At 35.8% G+C, this 16109-nt stretch overlaps 1 protein-coding gene across 1 annotated transcript; it reads left to right on the plus strand.

The window, feature by feature from the left end:
* Positions 1-388: 388 nt before the first annotated feature.
* Positions 389-14930, plus strand: ZBTB41 (zinc finger and BTB domain containing 41). The gene is made up of 10 exons (XM_010154750.1): positions 389-1581; positions 3514-3721; positions 4104-4173; positions 6755-6902; positions 7644-7773; positions 10019-10114; positions 10608-10714; positions 12156-12261; positions 13269-13357; positions 14133-14930. Exons 1-10 carry the CDS (start codon positions 459-461, stop codon positions 14768-14770), a joined length of 2715 nt encoding a protein of 904 aa, XP_010153052.1. The 5' UTR covers positions 389-458; the 3' UTR covers positions 14771-14930.
* Positions 14931-16109: the final 1179 nt, after the last annotated feature.

Here is a 16109-nt window from a genome sequence, read left to right on the forward strand (position 1 = left end):
GGACGGGCGCCCGGCGGGAAGAGCAGAGTGGTTGGCTTGCCGTGTTAGGGTTAAACGGAAAGCGAACGCGTTTTCGGTTGTCAAAATAGCAACAGTGCACGCCCATCCGGGAGTATTTCACAGGCTGTGTGCCTCTAGGAGACGAGTAAAGCCAGGCCCAGCAGCTTCTTTAGACCTAATAATGGACGGTGTCGGTTCACTGGATCAGAGTACAGTTTTGCCATGGTCTGGAACGGGAAGTGATGACATTTTAAATGATGAATTTAATAAAAACTTAACCTATGAAGAGTAGATAAAACTTAAGGGTGGAATACAGAAAGCAGTAATTAAAAGTGTTGAGTAATTTAATTTAAAATTATTGTTATTTTCTCAAGGTCTGGAGCAGAACCAAGTCTTCACAAGAATTTCTTTTTGTCAATCACCTATGAAGCTCCTGATTTTAAAGTTGCACTTCTGCAATGAAGAAAAGGAGACGGCTCGCTGCAAGTCTAAACAAAAAGGTTCATCTTGGCCATGAGAAGGGTACTTCAGAACAGATTCTTCTAGTGGACTGTGCGCAAGAAATTGTTTCCAAGTCTGCAGAAAAAGCTCCTGCAAATCAGCTTGAATCTTCCCAAGAACTTCCGCCGTCACCAGAACAAAGAAAGCTCCTAAGCTCATTGCAGTATAACAGAAATTTACTTAAATACTTAAATGACGATAGACAGAAACATCCATCGTTTTGTGATTTACTCATAATTGTAGAAGGAAAAGAATTTAGTGCTCACAAAGTCGTAGTGGCTGTTGGGAGTAGTTATTTTCATGCTTGCTTGAGCAAAAATCCGAGCACTGATGTTGTCACGTTAGATCACGTAACTCATTCTGTCTTTCAGCATTTGCTTGAGTTTCTCTACACATCTGAGTTTTTTGTATATAAAAATGAAATTCCGTTAGTGCTGGAAGCAGCAAAATTTTTGGATATCATAGATGCAGTGAAGTTACTAAATAATGAAAGTGTTTCTAACGTACAGACTGATAGGGCAACTGATGTGCCTACACCAGTAGAAACACTCAGTGAACTGACAGGTAAACTATTAAATAGTCATCAGTGCACTTTTTGTGGTCGAAGTTTCTGTTACAAGAAGTCTTTAGAAAATCATTTGGCTAAAGCCCACAGGTTCCTTTCACTGGAAAGAAAACATGGGTTAAAAATGGTTGAGAAGGCTGACTTCTCCACTAGACGTTCTATGAGAAACCGTAAAGGTCCAGCTAAATTTGATAACGGCGACAATGAAAGTGGTGATGCCTCTGACAGCAATTTGGAAAAAGTCATCTCTGACAAGGAAACACCTGATAGAAGTGAATTTGAAGACAGTGAAAGTGAATGCAATGCTGATAAAGAGGGACAGGAAGAGGAAATGTCAGGTGAAGATTCAGAGTCTGAAGAACAAAGTGAAAAAGAACAGAATGATACTGAAGAGGGTTCTGAGGCAGTTGATTCAGTGGGAAATATTCCTGAAGGCTTAGCTCCAGTCATCATTCAAAGCAGTAGTAAAAAACTACTGCAGTGTCCCAAGTGTGACAAAAAATTTGATCGAATAGGTAAGAGCAAGATAGGTTGATCTCTGTCAGTTTTGCCATATGGTGGTGCTATTTGTATGGGAAATAAACAGCTTTTTCTCTGTCCTAGAGAGTGAAGATCAGAGTTTTTGGATTGTCTCACTGATCCAGTATGCTGCTAATTTTTCTAAGTGTATTAAGTTGTTATGTCTGGTGGTAAATGGTTTCAATAAATGAACTGAGTGCATTGTTTGAAAAATTTGCAAATACTAAATTTATTTCTCTTTCACTGCTCCAGATTCCAGTTGTTAGCAGGGTATGTGAAAGCAGCCTTGAAAAAGGAGAGAAATACAACAAGATATTAAACAATAAATTGCATGAAGTCTGAGACTACTGTATGTTCTGCCAAATTAATTTTAAGTAACAAAGCTACCATTATTGCTGTAGTAAACCAGTACCATTTTTAAACAGCCTGAAACACATCTGTTCTACATGATGTGTAGATACTTAGGACCTAGTCACTCTGACTTCTAGCTTGATTTTTCTGGTCTGTAGTTAGCGCCAAGTAGTACTTCATCAGCTTAATCTGTTCTGTTAGGATCATTTATGTTACAGTCAAATGTTGGTGTGTAGGTACTTGGGATATGAGAAGTGTAAAAATTCCAGTCCTGACTTACCCAATGCTTTCCTGTCCTCCTTGCCCATATTAAAAATGAAATTACTACTGTACTCCAGAATGCTTGTGTTCTTTCAGCCAGAATAAATGTTGAATTATGCTCACGTAAGGTATTGATTTCCTTTCAGTCATGGGAAAGAAGCACTTTCTCATAGAGTTAGGCATTTTTAAGTGTCGTTATAATAGATGCATCGTGTCTTTCATAATTTTAGGAATTTGTGAAAATGGGGTGAGGCTGGTATGATAATTCCTGCTCTCATACAGTGTGTTTAGCATGCTGAGGTGAAATGAATTTTCCAAGGTCACAAGTTACATCATTGAAGCTGTTGGACATCATAAATGTAGGATTTAACTGTACTTGTAATGCCATATCTTGAAATCACAATCACATAGGAAATTTTCTGAGTTTTGAGAGCTTTGTTATTAATACTAAAAAGCTACTGTGCAGAAGTAAATGGCTTGTGAGTATTTAGGGTTGTAATGGTACATTTTGGTTTTGCACATGTTGGAAGCCCTTTTCTCTTTGCACTTCCATAACTTAAAGCTTGTATTATGGTAGACAATTGACTTGTATTTTAAATTTATGAGCTATAGTACTTTTAATTTCTTTATCTTAATCCCAGAAGTATGATGCATATTCTACAGAGGAAAAAAAAAAAGGTATCTAGTACAAAGCAGAAGCCTGCTGTTGACTTGAGGCAGGTAGATCCTCAGTGTAGGATGGAATTCTATCCTCAGAAAAAAATCCCCAGCCAACAGAAGAGGGAATACAAGCAGTGTGAGAGAAACGAGAGAGTAGGATTTTTGTTCATAGTAATACCTTGGTTCCCAAATATAGATCAGTTGCAAGGTTCTGTATAATTTATTCAATGTTTTATTTGTACCTTAAAAATACCAGTTTGTTGCAAGGTTTTTCCCAGTTCTGAAAAAGTACTTCAGTCAGTGTAGTGAAAGAGTAGTTGTATAACTTTCAGTACTTAGGAACAGAGTACACTGTGGGGTTGAAGAGGTACTCGTAACCCTTGTACAAATTTAACAGTAATACAGAGCCCTTTTATTTTCATTTTTTATCTCAAAAATAGTTAAGATGGAAGTGTGTGAAGGAACCTTGGATCAAACACGTGATCATCGTGCAGTTTTCAGTGGTGTAAACCAGTAGAAATCTTTAGAGATGTATGTGGAAGGTGCTTAGATCTTGACCACATTTGAGAGGGATATTATAGAACAAACCCCAAATGTGTATATCGTAGGTGATACATGTTACAGTTTAAACTAATGGATTTTTTGTTGTTATACAGGCAAATATGAGAGCCATACACGTGTACACACAGGTGAGAAGCCTTTTGAATGTGATATATGTCATCAGCGCTATTCAACGAAATCCAACCTGACCGTGCACAGAAAGAAGCACTCTAGTGACACTGACTTTCATAAAAAGGAACACAAATGTCCCTACTGCAACAAGCTGCATGCAAGCAAAAAGACTTTAGCAAAGCACGTGAAGAGGCAAGTACGAGCAAATTTATCTCACGTTTCTGAAGAATTATTTTTTTCAGTTTAAAAGCAAAGATAAGTATATGCATGCACACAGCGTTATTCATGACAGGTGTAATTATACGGTAATATTATTTTCATGCCAACTTTTTTCTCTTTCTTTGTAAATATTCATAGAGCATCATAACTGAAACGGTCCTCTGTCTTGCCAGTATGAGATTCGACAGAAGTCTATAGTCAATACTGCTTTTGCCTTTAGAACTGTCATTGTTCATTTCTCCTGGTTTGGTGATCAACTGTCGTGACACATGAAGTTTAGAAATGGATACTTAGTATCTGGGTGATCTTCATCCTAGAAAATTTTAACTACTTTCGGCTTCTGTCTTTCTCCTAGGTTTCATCCAGAGAATGTACAAGAATTTCTTTCTATCAAGAAGACAAAGAGTGAAGGTTGGAAATGTGATGTAAGTAATACTTTAGTATTTTGTTATTTTTTTTTTTTTTTCCATATAGATACTGTGTGTTGTGACTTGAATACCTAAGTGGAAAGATAGTATGTGTTTCTGTGAAATCTAGCTTTGTGAGTGATGGTATAAATTTCCTTTTTATGTGCTGATTTAAAGACTGAACTTTATCTGTTATGTACAGCTTGTGACCAAGTAGATAATACCAAATTGAATTCTAAAATAGTTGCAAGGCACTGTTTTTTAATATGAACAGTTATTACTGTTGTTAAAATACATCAATTTACGGGTGGTTATACTTGAATGTTATGAATACTTCAAAAAAACCAGAGCATTTGAAAAGCACTGACCATAGGGTATACTTTTTTGGAAGCGCTCTCAATAGTGAGGAAAATATATGTTAAATATGAAACACTTTCTCATTTAGCTGCATATACACAGTGACAGAGTAGTAATTTTGTACTAAATTTATCTCTAGTTGTAAAATCATGGAATCGTCTCCTTGATTTTCCCCAGGAGAGGTATATGTGTGAAACTACGTTTACTGTAAGAAGGAGTTTGTAGAACTGCCATTCTGCTGCCAAAGAATGTTTTAAGGTTGCAAATGTGAGGGGTGTGTGTTTTTCTTTTTTTTTTTTTTTTTTTTTTTCCCCTTAAGGGAATGTGCTTACTGGTTGGGTTTAGGGGTTTTTTGTTGTTTTTGCTTTTTTTTTCAGGGCAGCTGCTTTGATTACGCAAACTGCTGTATGCCCTGTACGTCTGTAGTATTAGGTGGTGTAACATAATTACTAAGTTATCTTTGTTTATGAACTTTCACTTATAAACATATAATAGGAGATTGGGAGATAACAACTGCAGGAATTTATAGTGCTCATTGTGCTGGTTATGGTACCGTGGTTGACCAAAGGATGTTAAATTAACCTTCAGGTGCAGTTATCTTGTGTGAACATATTACAGATCGCGTTTGTTACTAGATAAGAAACATTTTAATAGTGGGACTCAATCATGCAATGTTTCTGTTGTTCTCAGAAAGTACTGTTGCCAGGTGATTGATTTGGGAAACTCTCACTTTGTGGTTCGGTCTGTTGGTTGTGTGTGGGTGGTTTTTTTTTTGGTGGTGTGTGTTTGTTTGTTTGTTTTCCTTGAATATTTTAAATTTATGTTTAGTAGAAATTTTTAAAATGTGAGCTGCTGCTCTTGTACTGCTCATGTCCATTGAAAATGGACTGGGAAGCAGGGGTAGAATTTTAACTTTTATAGCAGTTGAAGAATGGACAGAACCCTTAGGAGGGTGACTTTGTTTTGAGGTTGATCGATACGTTGTGAGGGCTGAGATGCCTCAAATGGAAGCTGCAGGATTTCTTCAGGTGGTTGGTTTATGCTGGAGTCCGTGTGTGAACACCGGGATTTGGCGACTGTACTTTAATCTTTGAAGAATATGAGCAAATTCACATAAGTAGTAGAGTATTAATAGAAAAGTAAAGTAGTAAGACTATTATACTTTCTACAGGTGTGGGATTTTCTTACACTTAATTTAACATTAATGAGTTTTTAAACAAAGCTGTTACTTCTTATTTTCTGAGGCGGAGAGTGTTACTCAGGTGTGCTCTGAGAAACTGATTGCACGATTTAATATCTGCGAGTTAGGTAGTACTAAATTCAGTTATTATGAACAATGGCAACAGTCTCATAGCGAAATTAGTGAGCACTATGTTGATTTATATTAAAGCCTAGGACCCTGATTTTAAATTGTAATACTTAGTTAAAATGCCAAATTTGAGCTGTGGCTTCAGTTCTGTAATTGAACTGCATGCTTACATTCTTGTACATTTATGTTTTGATTAATCTGAAAACAGGGCTAAAAAGCTCACATAATTTTAACATTTAGAAAGTTCTGTATCTCTAAAATAGATTGTGAATTATATTTCTTTGCTGGTATGGGCGTTTTCTCTTCAATACACGCTGTCAGAGAATTTCCCAGAAGTAAAGGAACAGGTATGACTAGTGCTACAAGATTGTGAATTATATTTCTTTTCTGGTATGGGCGTTTTCAATACATGCTGTCAGAGAATTTCCCAGAAGTAAAGGAACAGGTATGACTAGTGCTACAGTAGCTTATAATACAGCAGCTTTTACCACAGCCCAGCTGAGCTGTTTCAGCACCCAAAACCAAGCCAAAGCTGTTTGCTCTTTTTCCTGTTGGGTTATTTTCTGCTGAGTTACTGTGTTGAAACACCCTAGGAAAAGAGTCTGGCAAGTGCTGGTAAGAGTCAGTAGATGGAAGCCTGGGAGTGGAACATACAACTATATGCAGGAGTTGCCAGTAGTTTGATTGAAGCTGCCATGGATGGGTATCTTTATTTATATACTGTAGTCCACTGGGGTTTACGTAGAACACAGATTTTATTTTTGATGTTCACTGTAAGGCATTACAAGTTGGAATAGAGCATGCTTTTGAAGAATACGTGTTTAATCTTACATTGCTGCAGAGAGCAGATGAACTATACTATTGGAGTTTATGAATAGGAAAAAAATCTGGTTATAATTGATGTATCTTTGACAAAGCGCATCATCGTTTTAGATTTGTAAGAAATCTTTCACCCGAAGACCTCATTTAGAAGAACATATGATCCTTCACTCTCAGGATAAACCCTTTAAGTGCACCTACTGTGAAGAGCACTTTAAATCCCGATTTGCAAGGCTGAAGCATCAAGAAAAATTCCATCTCGGTATAGAAACCTCCTGACATGTAAACAATAGATTTAAAGTAAAACCTGTCTCCACCATTGCATGTGCTGAACAATCTGGTTTCCACCCCACCTTCTCCAGTTCTTTCTTTGCCAGTTTTGTGGGAGGGCTGGTTTTGGAGGGGGAGGGTTTGTTTTGTGGGGGGTGGTTGTTTTTTGTTTGTTTGTTTGTTTTATTTTCAGATTTTTGAGGCATTTATTGTATGTAAATAAATGCCAAATTGGGGTGCAGTGGGGGTGGGGGGTGGGGGAGAAGAATTAAGGTTAGTTTTGTTTTAAAGCCTTTTTGCATGCAATCGGTTCTCAGCTATGGAATCAGAATCTTCCTGAAGTTTTCCAAAGACCTTTTTCTTTCCTCCTGAAGTGTTCCAAAGACTTTATTTTATTGCTACTCGTTATGTGTGCCTGATAAGAACTAGATTGGTGATAGTAATGGGAATTTGTTTTTTTCAAGCAGCCTGAGTGTCCTTAATTACTTTTGACTATTAATTCTAAATTTTTGCTTTACAATAATGAAACTTGCCAAAATAGCAGGGATTAATAACTTACTGGAGCAGAAGGTGCACAAAGTCTAATCAAAGTATGCTGACCTAAGCATTAATCATTTGGTAGACAACACTTTTGCTTAGTAAATTGACCAGGGTTTTCACAAGCAACCAGTCTGTGCACCTTGTTTGGTGTAACTGACAGTTAATAATACTCTGTGTGTCTGTCTTCTTGTAGGGCCTTTTCCTTGTGATATCTGCGGCCGCCAGTTTAATGATACAGGAAATCTGAAGCGCCATATAGAATGTACTCATGGAGGAAAGAGAAAATGGACATGTTTCATCTGTGGAAAGTCCGTTAGGGAACGGTAAGGAGTTGTGTGACTACTTGAGGTTCAGCACAACAGAGAAGTGTTTAGCCTGCTTTGTTCAGTTCTGAATATATGTTGGCTTTGAGATTTTAACATAAATGAGACCATTTCAGAGGTCTAGTGTGTTAAAAGGTAGTGTCAGAGCCACACGTAGCATGTGATTTTCTGATGACCTCTAAAATTGACAGCTTTAGCTAATTAGTTATGAGGCAAAACTATATTAAGAACGTCATACCTCTAGTTCACTTCACTTAGGGTTCTTGTGTTGTGCAAGAACATCTTGCCTCTGTTTGGGATTTTCCCGTCATAGATATTTTGGCAGATACACTGATGAGGACAGGAAGATGAGGAAGACTGGTGAGAATGACTACAGAATTGGACTTCTACAAACACTGTTTCATGGAAGATGGAATAATAATGTACCACCTTTGCTGCTGCTCCTCTCAATGGAGGAAAAAAATGTTAATTTAGTGCTTTGAAAAGTGGAAGCTCTAAAAATTGGCACATAAATTCTAGTAGATAGAAAAGGAGCATTGAAAAGTTGTAGAAACAAGATTTCCCTCCTTACTCTCATTTCTGTTCTGCACATGAGGGGGAAAAAAAGGTGAATTTTAAGCAGGTATCTTACACTGCTTTATAAAGGAGACCTTTTAAGTTTTACAGATGGTGATTTGTGTTTAGGTTCTGAAACAATAAGCCTTGTTTATTATTATTTTAACAGAATACGCCTTCACAATAACTGTCACTAAGATTCTAGTTAAGTTCTGTTCAGGGAATATGAAAAGATATGGGTTTCTGTACTGCAGTGTGTTTTCTTGATTTCTAATTTTTTTTCCAATGACTGACAAAGACCCCAGAAGTATTGTGAAAGAAAATACTAATGTGATAATGAAGTAGTACACAAACAATCAATAAAGCACAGATATTCTTTCAGTTCTGTAAAACTTGCTTTGAACTACAAGAATTTCTGTTTAAAGAAGGGCGATATGTATACACAATAAGTTTCATTTATGTTATGTAAGGCAGTTGAATATTAAAATGTTTTTGCTTTCTTCAGAAAAGCTACATTTTTATGTAAAGCATAAAAAATAATATAAATATTATCTTTTTAAGGATAAGTATTGGAAGGAGATCAAAGAATTTTATCTTTTATTTAGTCTACTCTCTTGTGCTGGTCTCAGACAGGAAAGAGTTAATTTTCTTCATGGTTCAGACGGCTGGCCAGAGTATTCCATTCCATTCTACATCAGGCTCAGTGCAGTGCACAGTTCTGAGGCCTGGGGGTGGGTCCTTAAGACTTTGGCTAGCTTGATAGCTGGGTCCTTAGCTTCTTTTGTTAGCTCTTAGCATGGTGAGTGGTGGGGGGCCGTTTCATTTGTTAGTGGGTTGGGGGGTGTATGGGGGGGTGGTGTCTGGTAGGGTAGTTGCCCTGGGGCTCTGGCTCTGCTGGCTCTCCTTGCTCTGAACCTGGTTGCATGTTGGTCAGTGGGTGGTGAGCAATTGTATCATATTTTCTATCTTCTATTATTTTAATTACTTCTTAGTAGTAGTATTGTTAGTAGTATCCCTATAATTTTCATTTATATTCAATTATTACATAGTTCTTAGCTCTACAAGCTTCCTTGTCTCTTCCTCCAACTGTCCTACTGCACTAGGGGAGGTGAGGGAGAGACTGTGTGGTACTTAATTGCTAGATAAGATTAAACCGACATTGGAAATTATATTGTCTGATTCCTTTGCTTGAGATGAATTTTCACCTGCATGCACTCTTTTTTTTTTTTTTTTTTGTTACCATTGGAAAGGAAGTAGTAACAGTAGACTTGTATGTGTGTATAAATATATATGTATTTCAATAAGCCCTGTGCTGGGTTAAGTTAAATTAACACCCATAATCTAGATTTCCTTCAAGTCTGACTTCAAAGCTCTGGCTTTATACATATAGTAACAAGGAAATTATTACATAGTGTTGAAATTGATGTTTTCTTCAATGTATGCTGTACAAATGTATCTTGGGACAATGTTTCTTTGCTTACATGGTTTGTAGACACAGGTAGTTTAGTAAATAGTAGGTGGGTTGCCATACTGCCTTTGAATGTATGTGTATGTATCTGAATAAATTGATGGATATATTCAGATGTATTGTGATCCATCAGTGTAAAAGAAATTGAGAAAATTATAATCGGTTTCACTTTAAAGCAGCAGTGACATTACTTAAAATTCCATTACTGCTTGTGTTGAACAGAACAACTTTGAAAGAACATCTGAGAATTCACAGTGGGGAGAAGCCTCATCTTTGCAGTATTTGTGGGCAGAGTTTTCGTCATGGAAGCTCTTACAGGTAAAGATTTTTATTAAGTAAGCTGCTAAACACTCGCTTATTTGGTGATATATATGCATTCATGTTATCAAGGTAATTCTTCATAATGTATGTGTTTTGATTTATTCCAAATCTGAGAGCATTATTAAAAGTTTTAAACATGCTTAAATATTGAAAATATATTAATAATCCGTGAGAAGTCGTTTAATTTTTAATATGTTAGTGGTTTAAACACAGAATCCCATACAAATCTTGTATCAAAGTTGACTTTCTTGCACATCTAAAACTTTTGCATCCTTGTTATTCAAAGAGACAATAAGTGGAGGACTAAAATATCCTGCTAAAATAACATCAGATATGAGAATTTAACTCTGTTCTCTCTTGCTCTCTAAGAGAAGATATTCATGTGCAGTGCTAAAGACTCTGTTGTCTGATATTTTGCATTGAATTATCAATACAAATTATGTTAATAAAATTGCATTTTATGGTTATATTTATGACTATAAATATGCAGACTTCATCTAAGAGTCCACCATGATGACAAGAGATATGAGTGTGAAGAATGTGGGAAAACATTTATTCGGCATGACCATCTGACAAAACACAAAAAAATACACTCAGGTAGGCATTTTCTTTGAAAATTGGCTTTGAAATTAGTATTTTGAAATAAGATTAAAAAAAAATTAATTGTGGAATTTTTTTTTTCAGTACATGCAATGTTTTAGGCCTCATACAAAGTTCCTCTAACTATTGTTAAGGTCTGCTAGAGTAGGGTTAATCTTACATGTTCTCAAGGTTTAAAAGTCAAGTGTTTCCTCCATGTTAACGTAGAAAGCCAAGGGACAGTCAAAAACATGTAACAGTGAATTGCTTTAAAAATAATAATAAAAAGCAAAAGTGAAAAAGGAGGATTTTTTAATGAGTTTAGATTTCTTTTTTTTCAATAGCAATTGTATGAAACATTATTACGACAACACAGAAGAAGCTGTCACAAAGTTTCAAAGTTTGTACACTGATCACTTTATGAAAGAACATCACACAGGCGTTTCTGAAGTCTCTGTTACGGAGAAGACGGAAGGCAGGAACGTACGTGGTGGGAGCCCACCCTGAGAACAGCTAGATGGGGAAGAAAAAAATCTTTCTGTTGCACTGAGCAGAAGGGTTATCAAATGTTCAGGAAGAGCGAGGATTCAATAGGGACTCTTCCTTTTGCAGAACAGGATCCAAAGGGAATGTGGCCTTCTAGGAGGCAAAATAGATTCTAGGCAGCGTGAAAGTATGAAAGTGATCAGAGTCTAAACTTCTTGAGCCTTTATTTTGAAGGACAGCTTCTTTTTTGGTCTTTGAAATCATAATGCCTGCTATAAAATAAAGAAATCTTTGAAAACTCAAGTACCAAAAAAAAAAAAAAATCCTCTTTTCTACTCTATTTGCTTTTCCCCCCCTTCTAGAAAGTTACATTCTTTGACTGTCCACACTCCTTCTTACATGAGAAGAAATACTCTGCCACTTTGTGGAAGATCTCAAGATGACTAAAAAGAATCAAGATACTTTTAATCAGCAGCATAAAAGAAAAAGGTAACTATGTAAATTAGGATAACTAAAAAGATAAATATTGTAATGTAACTTTAAGTTCTAAAAACGAGTAGCTGAAAATAATTGGTATGTTTAAATAAGCTTCTCTCTTAAAGCCCCTGAATTATTGAAGGTTTCACATTTCGTGTCATAGTGGAGAGAGTAGATTCCTAGTCATTCACTTGTACCTCTCATGCAGTCGGTGTTTGGGGAAGTGTCCCTTAACTCATGAACATTAATTTCTTCGTAGAAACGACAGTCAGTAATAGTCATATATAAAAAGTCAAAATCCGTACTCTGATAGAAACAACCTACTTCGTGAATTTTGTTCTTTGATAACAGAGAATCCTTCTCTGAGCAAGGTATGGAAGAGCTTGATTGGCTGGACTTTCTGAACGTGGATCTACTGTATGTCTTACAATTACAGCTCTTAGACATTTAAATTCCAGAAGCTTTAACCAAAACTAATTGAATTTTGCCCTTCTAGGTGAAAAAGCACATCAGTGTGAGGAATGTGGAAAATGTTTTGGTCGCAGAGATCACCTTACTGTTCATTATAAAAGTGTTCATCTAGGAGAAAAAGTTTGGCAGAAGTAAGTGGGTTCTTATAACTGCGTAAATACTTCTGTGCTGTAACTGATTTTGTTGGGACTTGCATGTTTGTGCAGAATTCTAGTAGTCTATATGCTTGTCATGCATATTACCTTAGCCTTGAGAGATCATTACTATGGTTTGTAGTAGATGTCAGAAAATTGCCTTCATTATTTAAGCAGATGTTTTCTTTGTAGCATAATTAAGTAAACAAAAATATAAAATATGATTGAATTTTAAACTGTCAGCTCTCTCAGTGTTGTTCTAAATTGGTCGTTTGCTGTAATATTGTCACTGCAGACTAGTTTAGGCTGAATTATTAGATATCATTTAAGCACTGTGAGAACTAGCCCATGCTTAGGTATTTTAGAATCTGGTAGCAATTAGTGGCTCCAAAAGTAGGTAAAAAATTTGAGTTGCATCTATAAAGTGAAAATGCAAGAGGATTTTCAAATTCTTGAAGTTCAAAAATAAGCCTTTCAGAGATTTTCAAGTAAACTTGAGTCCTAGTTGTTTTTTTTAATGATGTGTTTTAACTGCTTATCTTCATTAGCATTGTGTAGAAGCCATTAGAGACATGCCTGTGCTGAAAGTGTAGTACATTGTCTGCTTATTCTCTTGGTTTTTTCTTGGTAGCCAATAGCCTAAACCATTCCTACTACTTTATTTATGACATAATTCTGCAAAGTAAAAGCCTTTTGCGGATGATGGGTAAAAGCTGTTACCAATGGATATTTTTGATGTCAGAAAAGATGTTTTAGTGGCTTTTCTCTTTGAATACTATGTGCCAATCCCAGCAGAGAATAAGATTGAGTATCGAAAAGAATCTGATTGACCTTATTGGTACGCAGATGCCAGAAAATAGGAACATAAGTGAGGAAATTGGGAAAATTTTATATTCATCTTTTTAGCTGTTAAAGATTTTGGAAGGGACTATGCACATAGTTTTATTGTTACTTTTGTTTTTTAAACCAGCTATCTAACATAAAATGTCTTTTCTTCTTTAAAGATATAAAGCAACGTTTCACCAGTGTGAAGTCTGTAAGAAAGTTTTTAAAGGCAAATCAAGTTTGGAAATGCATTTTAGGACACATTCAGGTAAAACTGAAATAAACCACAACAAAGCTACAAAGCATATAGGAATGTATTTTTATGCATCAACTTCAATGAAATTATTTAATTCATTATAGACGTTGAGCATTCAGGGCAAGAGTAACAGGAAGCTGCAAGACTTCTTTTTTTCTTTCTTATATGTTGGTCATTCCTGACTACTACCTTCTGCACGTATCAGCAGAAATATTGATAACCCTCAATGCAGGTTTGTGGGGTGTGCTCTCTGCACCTGTTCCTTTAGTTTACTGCTCTGTGTTTTCATCAGATGTACCCAGACCTTCAAATAATTTCTGTGGTCCAGAGAATACTACATTTCAAGTGATAATCTAATCAAGGATTTGAAATCCCTTTGGAAAGGTTTATGTCCTTGTACGTTTGACTTAATTTTTCCTGCCTTATATTTAGGGAAATCATTGTCCTTTCAAAGTGTATAGAAGTACAAATTAAGCTCTTTTAATACCAGTCTCGTAACAGTTTAAAGACTGTTCTTTTTTATATGGTTTATATTCTGATTGTCTTTGTGTGTACCTGACAGAAATCCCAAGTATTGAGAGAGTTTATGTAGGGAGAAGGGTATAGTAATAAACAAACTTGTAATGGCTCCCTTGATTCCAAAATTGATGCCAAATGTATGCTCTTTGTTTTCAGTAAAATTGTGTAGTACTAGGTCTCTAAGCCCTAATCCATGTATGTATTTGCATATTTAATTGTGACATGGTGTTACTCAGAATAACTAATTCTTACTTCTCTTTCTTTACAGGTGAGAAACCCTACAAATGTCCAATCTGTAATCAGTCTTTTAGAATTAAGAAGACGTTAACAAAACACATGGTTATTCATTCAGACGCTCGACCTTTTAATTGCCAACACTGCAATGCAACATTTAAACGAAAAGACAAGCTGAAATATCATATTGATCATGTTCATGGATCAAAGGCTGCAGAAGAGGCGTTGACATCTTCAGAGGAAAAGCTGGTCTCTTTACCAGTGCAGTACACGTCTGATGACAAAGTTTACCAAACTGAGGCTAAACAGTATATGGAACAGTCCAAAGTGTATCAGTCGGAAGCCAAAACTTTGCTACAGAATGTATCTACAGAAGTATGTGTGCCTGTGACTCTGGTACCAGTTCAGATGTCTGATCCACAAGCTGATCTAGTACAGCCTACTCAGTCACACAGCATTCTTCCTCCACAACCTGAACAGACAGATTATCAGCGAACAACAGATCTGTCATTTCTAGAGAAATACACTCTTACTCCGCAACCTGCAAATATTGTTCATCCTGTAAGGCCTGAGCAAATGTTGGATCCTAGAGACCAGTCATATCTTGGAACTTTACTGGGGCTAGATACAGCTCCTGCTGTACAGAATATTTCAAACAATGAACATTCATGAGCAGACCATAACATTCCACCTAATTCACTAAGCCATTAGCCAACAGAAAGCTGATATGGCAATTAAGATTTGTATTTTATATTTTATTTGGACTCATGAGTCTTCTGCATAGTTTTGAAAAATCAGGTTTGTTTACATAATATTTGAACATTTAGGCACATTTTGATGCATACTGACTGTTTCTTGTGATTTTTAAGAGTTTTTAAAATTCTTATAGATGGTCTTTTAAATACTATGCTCTGAAATATCTTTTAAGGGTAGTGGCTGAAAAAAGTAGTTACATATCTGGCTATTAATTTTTTTAAAAATGCCTTTCTGCATCTCACTTTGAGTTATCTTTTAAGTGTAATAGAAAGCATTCTGGAAGAATAAGGACTGTATCAAATTCATTAGATGTTGGAAGGGCAGGCAGGGATATAAACCACAAACTTTGAAATATGTTTCACATAGAAATTGAAATATAAATTTACGTGAACCCTCAGGCATTTGAGGGGTTTTTAAAGTCTGCTGGACTCTGGAGCCAAACCAATGGAACTAGATTCTTCTGAAAAGTGATTCAGATATTTTATGATGACACTAAACAGGGTGCTGGGTGATCCCCCCCAAGTATAATTAGGCTGCCTAAATTTGGCCTCTTAATTCTTCCTTCATCTCTAATATTGAATTATGGGAGAAGATCTAGACAATGGTATCATCTTAATTTTCTACAGTTATTCTTATATAATTTTAATATGCATTTTTTCTTGGTGTTTCAATCTTGTTTGTCTTCTAAAGTGAGCCGAACACTCTAACTTTGGAAGAAGTGGGAGTATTTGTGAGGTCATTTTAATCTTTCAGCAGTCATAAAGGCATGGTTTATCCTTGTTAGGGCATAAGTTATAACAGAGTCACACTTCAGCATAACCATTTTCAGGTTATCTGTGATAGAGAAGAAAGTTGAAGGCTGTTATTTACAGAACAGTACTCAACTTCTGTTTAAAAAAAGAAACCATCAGCAATTATAAGTCTCTTGCAAGTTGCTTAATGAAATTGCTTTGTTTCTCAGTTTCTTGTACTGTGTTTATAAAACAAAGTCAAACTATTGAGAGTATTTTATGTCTTTAATTATTTTTAGCTTTTACTTTTCTATACAGAAGTTGTTTTTTCCAAAAGAAGTATTTTGAACTACAAGTTTAGTCATTCACCATGAAATCTATGATAATTTAACCTCATCAAGCTTTCTATTTTAAGCCTACTTTAAAAATAATTATTCTGTGTTTGTTTGGTGAATATTATGACAATGAAAATATCTGAAGTAATTTTATAATCTTCACTGTTCCTCACAAGAATTACACATTAA

Source organism: Eurypyga helias, unplaced genomic scaffold (assembly GCF_000690775.1).
Source record: "Eurypyga helias isolate BGI_N326 unplaced genomic scaffold, ASM69077v1 scaffold8347, whole genome shotgun sequence".
Classification (NCBI taxonomy): domain Eukaryota; kingdom Metazoa; phylum Chordata; class Aves; order Eurypygiformes; family Eurypygidae; genus Eurypyga; species Eurypyga helias.

Bases quoted from the DNA above. Each gene is read 5' to 3' on its own strand.
- ZBTB41 (XM_010154750.1), top strand. From the start codon at position 459: ATGAAGAAAAGGAGACGGCTCGCTGCAAGTCTAAACAAAAAGGTTCAT. The intron at 1,582-3,513 runs GTAAGAGCAAGA...GTTGTTATACAG, and splicing joins CAAAAAATTTGATCGAATAG to GCAAATATGAGAGCCATACA. The intron at 13,358-14,132 runs GTAAAACTGAAA...CTTTCTTTACAG, and splicing joins GCATTTTAGGACACATTCAG to GTGAGAAACCCTACAAATGT.